This window comes from Colobus angolensis, unplaced genomic scaffold (assembly GCF_000951035.1).
Source record: "Colobus angolensis palliatus isolate OR3802 unplaced genomic scaffold, Cang.pa_1.0 Scaffold10, whole genome shotgun sequence".
NCBI classification, from domain to species: domain Eukaryota; kingdom Metazoa; phylum Chordata; class Mammalia; order Primates; family Cercopithecidae; genus Colobus; species Colobus angolensis.
This window is the reverse complement of record NW_012110919.1, coordinates 23,158,404-23,165,367: the sequence shown is the minus strand read 5'-3', so window position 1 is coordinate 23,165,367 and position 6,964 is coordinate 23,158,404. Positions and strand designations below refer to the sequence as shown.

The 6,964-nt window shown below is 43.6% G+C and overlaps 1 protein-coding gene across 2 annotated transcripts in view; it reads left to right on the top strand.

Annotated features, from left to right (window-relative positions):
• Window positions 1–6,964, top strand: part of BRAP (BRCA1 associated protein) — a 54,782-nt gene that overhangs the window by 7,844 nt on the left and 39,974 nt on the right. For both annotated transcript variants that reach the window (XM_011936617.1, XM_011936622.1), the window contains one exon: window positions 5,075–5,188. In XM_011936617.1, the coding sequence (XP_011792007.1) occupies window positions 5,075–5,188 (114 nt within the window). The remainder of the gene's footprint in view (window positions 1–5,074; window positions 5,189–6,964) is intronic.

Here is a 6,964-nt window from a genome sequence, read left to right as displayed (position 1 = left end):
TTGCAGTGAGCTGAGATCCGGCCACTGCACTCCAGCCTGGGGGCAGAGCGAGACTCTGTCTCAAAAAATAAATAAATAAATAAATAAAGTTTACAAGTTGACATTAAGAACAGAAAAGCACTTGAATAGCTCCTTTCACTGACCGTCAGAAAGCCTTCCAAGGTTGCCAAGGAGCTTTGCAAACCATGGGAAAATCCTGCCTTAAGCCATTTCAGTCTGGTAGCACATGTAATAATAAGGATAACGATGATAATATCCAACGTTTATCAATGACTTCTATATCACTCGCTGTGCTAAGTGTTCAATACGCTTTGTCTATTTAATCCTCACTACAATCCCTTGCAGAAACTGTGTTGTTATTCTTGTTTTAGAGATGAGGAGGGTGACTGCAGAGGGAGATAGGTGGTTTGCCCAGGGTTACATAGCTAGACATAAATGACAAGCAAGAGTGGCATCCTCACTTAATTCCAGGGACGTGTTCCTCTTCTAGTAGGAGTGGGATGAAGGTGTGGGGAAGGGAGGCAGTTGGTTGTGAGGCATTCTATGACAGCAGTATTGTTATAGTTTCTACTTAACAACTAGGGCAATAAGCAAATAACAAAGGAAAAGATCCAGACAAAAATGTTCAAGAACATTTAGGCTTCTAAAATAGTCTGAAGTCTTATAAACCCACCACACTCACCTGTTTAATAAACCCACACAGTTTCCTATAATAAGTACTGCCCTTCGTAATGTGCAGGTAATACTGTGAATATTTACTGTGAATGGATTTTCCTTGTACTTCTGCACTGTCCTTCCCCTTCTGTCTTTTGATCAAGTGAAGGTTGCTCAAGTTGACAGATGTTTTTCTGCGACTGTGAAACAGGTTGCTGCACGTTCTTCCCCATGGGGCTAGAACCCTTTATCTTGGTATCATGAGTTGTATTGTTTATTGCTAACTCTGGATCTTAGGGGCTGATCCCTATCATCCCATCAAGGATTTTCTAAGACCTAATAATACCCTCTTGGTGTAAGACTGGAAGTTAAACTAATATCGACTGTAATGAGAATAATGAGCTCAGTAGCTACCAACTATGAAGCACTTACTAGAGACCAGATCCTGTGCCAAGTGCTTTCCATGCATTGTCTCCTTGAATTCTCTCAACGATGCCACCATGTTGGCTGGGTGCAGTGGCTCATGCCTTTAATCCCAGCACTTTGGGAGGCTGAGGTGGGTGGAACACTTGAGGGCAGTGGTTTGAGACCAGCCTGGCCAATATGGCAAAAGCCCATGTCTATTAAAAATACAAAACTTAGCTGGATGTGGTGGTGCACGCCTGTAATCCCAGCCACTTGAAAGGCTGAAGCAGAAGAAACGATTGAACTTGGGATGCAGAGGTTGCAGTGAGTCAAGATCATACCACTGCACTCCAGCCTGGGCAACAGAGCGAGACTGTCTCAAAAAAAAAGATGCCGTGTATTTTACAGTTGAGGAAACAGGCACAGATATGTCACTTGCCCACAGCTAAACAGCTAGTAGGTGTCAGAGTTAGGGTTCAAACTTAGGCAGCCTGACTCCATAGCCTGGGCACCTAACTACGTTTTTATTCTTTTCCTCACCACAGATTTTTAATTAAGGACTCATAAGCCTTCTCTGTATCTTTGGCAATTTTTGAATTTCTGTTGGCCTTAGCTTTAGCTGGAAGCGTTGTGAGGCCAGGTGTGGTGGCTCATGCTTGTAATCCCAACACCTTGGGAGGCCAAGACAGGAGTATCGCTTAAGGCCAGGGGTTCAAAACCAGCTTGGGCAACATGGCAAGACCTTGTCTCTTAAAAAAATTTTTTTAAAAGATAAAAAAATAAAGCAGGGGGGTTGTGCTTACAAACTTGTAGTGTGACCGTTAGGAAACTTGGTCTTTGGGTAAAGAATTTACAATTCTTCAGGACATAGGAAAAGCAGAAGGAATTTCAATTTTGTTGTTTTGGGGGGCAGAAAAGTACAGATGACCGCTTAATAGAGTATGTTGGCTCCTTTTCACATGCATGCTTAGCTATCACAGCTTTAGCAGATGCCTCCTTGGAAAAGTAGAGGTATGTTCTCAAGTCTGTAGTTGATTCCTGTGACAGTGAAGGACCTCGATCATAATGGATTTGTCTTTTTCTGAGTTCATCGTCAGAAGAGAACAATAAAACCAAAGGACTAGAAGGAAACAAAAGCCAGGTTTCTTTAAAGTTTTGGGTCCATACAATGCAAACATTTTCAATAAAAGCTGTTTCTTGTATGTTCTTTACAGGTAGCTTCAGGCTTTTGATTAGTGCATTTAGGTGGTGAGTTGAAGTAGGTACCATATGAATTTTGTTTCCCTATTCTCTACCTAATACATGGCACAGGACCTGGCACATACCAGGTACTCAGAAAATATGTAAACAGGCGAAGGTACATTTCTAATACCAAGATTTTAAAGAGATCAATATGTTAACTGGGAAATCTCAGCTGTGTAGTGTTTTTTTTGTTTTAAAAAAATACTTTTTTTTTTTTTTTTTTACTTTTTTCATTTCTGCCACAATCATCCTAGTTTAGGCCACCATGGCGACTCACCTACAATGCCTCTTTTCCTTTTTTATTTTATTTTATTTATTTATTTATTTGTTTGTTTGTTTACTTGGAGACAAGGTCTCGCTCTGCTGCACAGGCTGGAGTGCAGTGGCACGATCTCGGCTCACTGCAACTTTCACTTCCTGGACTCAAGCGATCCTCCCACCTCAGCCCCCAAATAGCTGGGACTACAGGCTTCCGCCACCATGCCCGGCTAATTTTTGTATTTTTTGTAGAGATGGGGTTTCCCCACGTTGCTCAGGCTGGTCTCAAACTCCTGGGCTCAGGTAGCAGAAAGGAATAATTCATTGAATGGTTTTAGTTACATATCTTGTCCTTTCCTCTGAGGAGGCCTGGTCATTTACTGAGCATTTGCAGAGCTCTAGACCCCAGGAGGTCTCTGCCAGCCCCTGGTGGTGCCTGAGGCTCTGAAGAGATGAGAAAAGGCCCTGACTTCCAGACAGTCGGTTTTCTCCTGGTGAATCCATATGCTGACTTTGCTGCTTACTCAGCCAAAAGCATTTCAAGAAGAAGCTGTTGCTCCTGAAGAATGGGGGAAGCCATATTAGGTTGTAACCTCTTAGTATTAAAGAGGCTGCTTATCCAACAGCTGGCTTTAAACATTTTGAAATTAAAATGCACTATGCTCAATACACTGATTATTTCCTTAGTAAAGCCTCTCCACCCCAACCTGCCGCCACTTTGCCCCTCCAAAATAAAAGTACATTCAGAATTGATCATCCTTCCTCAGCTGCTTAGCTCACTTGGTCATGTTAAGAAAGCATAAGTAGCCGGGCACGGTGACTCACACCTGTAATCCTTGCACTTGGGGAGACTGAGGCGGGTGGATTGCCGGAGCTCAGGAGTTCAAGACTAGCCTGGGCAACTTGGTGAAACCCCATCTCTACTGAAATACAAAAAATTAGCTGGTCATGGTGGCATATGCCTATAATCCTAGCTACGCAGGAGGCTGAGACAGGAGAATTGCTTGAACCCAGGAGGCAAAGGTTGCAGTGAGCTGACCTTGTGCCATTGCTCTCCAGCCTGGGTGACAGCGAGACTCCATCTCGGGGAAAAAAAAAAATGTCGGGGGGAAGCATAAGTAATCAAGAATTCACAATTACCTCATTTACCTCACTGGAGAGGAATTAAAAGCTACCGAGAAGCTTACAGTGTCTGTGAAATTCAAAACCTTGTGAGGGTGGACAGGCAGGACTATTTTTGCCTGGTGCAGGACTGAATCTCTTCATTAAGGTTGATGATGCAGCGTTTCCTTTTGCAGAATTCCCAGAAGCAGCCTGTCAATGTTGGTAGGACCAAAGCACACAACTTTCCCTGTTTGGGCTAATGCCTGTGTGGGAATTAAATCCAGACAAGCCTTGGCCTCCCTGCTTGCCTCAGAAAATTGGCTGAGTTTAAAAACTGGAGTCATCTCTGTTGCTTTCTACTAAGGCTAGACTAGGAGGTTCTATTTACCTGTGTCCATTTCATAGACGCACATGTGCCTTTGCAACTTTGCCTCAAGGGGGCTGTTTCTCCACATTTCAGCCATTTTCTACCGCTAGGGAATGCGACTGTTAGTGTTTTAAAGGCTGGTTCATCTTGGGCCTCTTGACGTTGACCAAGAGCTTTGCTTTTGGTATTGGACACTAGGTGGCCGTTTAAGACCTATTTGGTTTAATAAAGAGTAGTTGGTTTTTCATCTCATATCACTTCCCCTGGTCTTTTATTTTTTTCTAACATAAATGCTGACTTTTTTTTTTTTTCTTTTTGAGATGAAGTTTCGCTCTTGTTGCCCAGGCTGGAGTGCAATGGCCCGATCTCAGCTCACCGCAACCTCCGCGTCCTGGGTTCAAGCGATTCTCCTGCCTCAGCTTCCTGAGTAGCTGGGATTACAGACATGGACCACCATATCCGGCTAATTTTGTATTTTTGGTAGAGACGGGGTTTTTCCATGTTGGTCAGGCTGGTCTCAAACTCCTGACCTCAGGTGATCCGCCCGCCTCGGCCTCCCAGAGTTCTGGGATTATAGGCTTGAGCCACCGCGCCCAGCCCAATGCTGACATTTCCTTAAAGAGTTCTTTCATAACAAGCGTCACTTATTTGGTTCCAGGCTTTGCAGAAATGAGTATTTACTTGCAGCTGCACAAGTGATGACTAGAGGAAAAAGAAAACTGCTATTAAGGGAAATGTTGACTGCTGCTGGTTGAATATTAAAATTGTACCAGCTTTCAGCTTGTTGCACTTCAGTGCCTTCTGCCAATTCAAGTAAAAACTCTGTTGTAGCCCAGGAAATATTGTAAACATAGACTGTGGACTTACAGAGTGCGATTTGCCTATCAATCAGCCTCAGTAGATGTGACTTTTGGTGGTTGCTTTCTCTCCTAAGTATAAATTTTAAAGCTAATGAGAATGAATAAAGCCATGCATATTGAATATAAAGCAGATTTTCAGGGTATCTGTCTTAATTTTTTTCCTTTTCCCTATTGGTATACATAGGCTGATGCAGATAGTTTTTACATGGCATGCAATGGCCGCCAGTTCAACTCAATAGAAGATGACGTTTGCCAGCTAGTATATGTGGAAAGAGCTGAAGTGCTCAAATCTGAAGATGTAAGTGTTAATTGTTCCTATGTTTTATTAAAATATATCAGATTAGTATAAAATTGAATGCTAAGGTATCTGTGAAATACCCAGAATAGGCCAGTCCATAGACACAGAAAGTAGACTGGTGGTTGTCAGGGCTGCAGGAGGAGACGAATGGGGAGTGACTGCTAACAGTATACAGGATTTCTTCTGGAATTGATGGAAGTGTTCCAGAATTAGATAGTGGTGACAGTTGCACAACATTGTGAATATACTACAAGCCAATGAACTGTACACTTTAGAGAATTTTATTGAATTTCATCTCATTTTCTAAAATTTCAAAAAACGTAAAAAAAGAAAAAATGATACTGCATTGTTGAAATTGAGTGTTTATCAATTCTAGATCAATGAAGCCTGAAGCTGAAAATAAATGTTTTTGTTTTCAATATTAACCCTTAATTGTCTTCCTAACTCTTGTTTCTGCCTTTTATTTTTGAGACAGGGTCTCGCTCTGTCACCTAGGCTGGAACACAGTGGTGTGATCTTGGCTCACTGCAGCCTCGATCTCTCCGATTCAAGCATCTGCTAGCCTCAGCCTCCTCGGTAGCTGGGACTGCAAGCGTGTACCACCATGCCTGGCTAATTTTTTAAATTTTTTGTGGAGACAAGATCACCCTGGCCGGGTGTGGTGGTTCATACCTATAATCCCAGCTCTTTGGGAGGCCGAGGTGATGGATCGCTTGAGCGTAGGAGTTTGAGACCAGGCTGGGCAACATGATGAAACCCTGTCTCAGGCCGGGCGCAGTGGCTCAAGCCTGTAATCCCAGCATTTTGGGAGGCCGAGATGGGCGGATCACGAGGTCAGAAGATCAAGACCATCCTGGCTAACACGGTGAAACCCCGTCTCTACTAAAATATACAAAAAACTAGCCGGGCGAAGTGGCGGGCGCCTGTAGTCCCAGCTACTCGGGAGGCTGAGGCAGGAGAATAGTGTAAACCCGGGAGGCGGAGTTTGCAGTGAGCTAAGATCTGGCCACTGCACTCCAGCCTGGGCGACAGAGTGAGACTCCGTCTCCAAAAAAAAAAAAAAAGAAACCCTGTCTCTACAAAAAATACAAAAATTAGCTGGGTGTGATGCTGAGCACCTTTGGTCCCACCTACTCGGGCCGCTGAAGCAAGAAGATCCCCTGAGTCGGGGAGGTCCAGACTATAGTGAGCCATTACAGGCTCACACCTGTAATCCCAGCACTTAGGGAGGCGAAGGTGGGCAGATCACCTGAGGTCAGGAGTTCAAGACCAGTCTGACCAACACGGAGAAACCTCGTCTCTACCAAAAATACAAAATTAGCCAGGCGTGGTGGCGCATGCCTGTAATCCTAGCTACTCAGAAAGCTGAGGCAGGAGAATCACTTGAACCCAGGAGGCAGAGGTTGCGGTGAGCCAAGATCACGCCATTGCACTCCAGCCTGGGCAACAGGAGTGAAACTGTCTCAAAAAAGAGAGAAGCAAGAAGTTATTGGCTGTTTAAAACTGCAAGCAGTTATTCTCTTAACTCGCTTATTACCTAAACTTGTCTGGCTCCCAGGAACAGCCTTATGGAGACAGGGAGTATTGTATTGGGAAGAAAATGTTGCTGAACTATTGACTGAAAGTAAATTTAGATAAAATTACAATGCAGCTTTTTTCCTTATAGGCATTTGTTTTGTTTCAAGTCACCATAAACTAGGTATTGCATTGCTATCAGTGGATACAGACGTTTAGCTCTTAATAGAATTTCTTTTTTGGCCGGACGCAGTGGCTCAT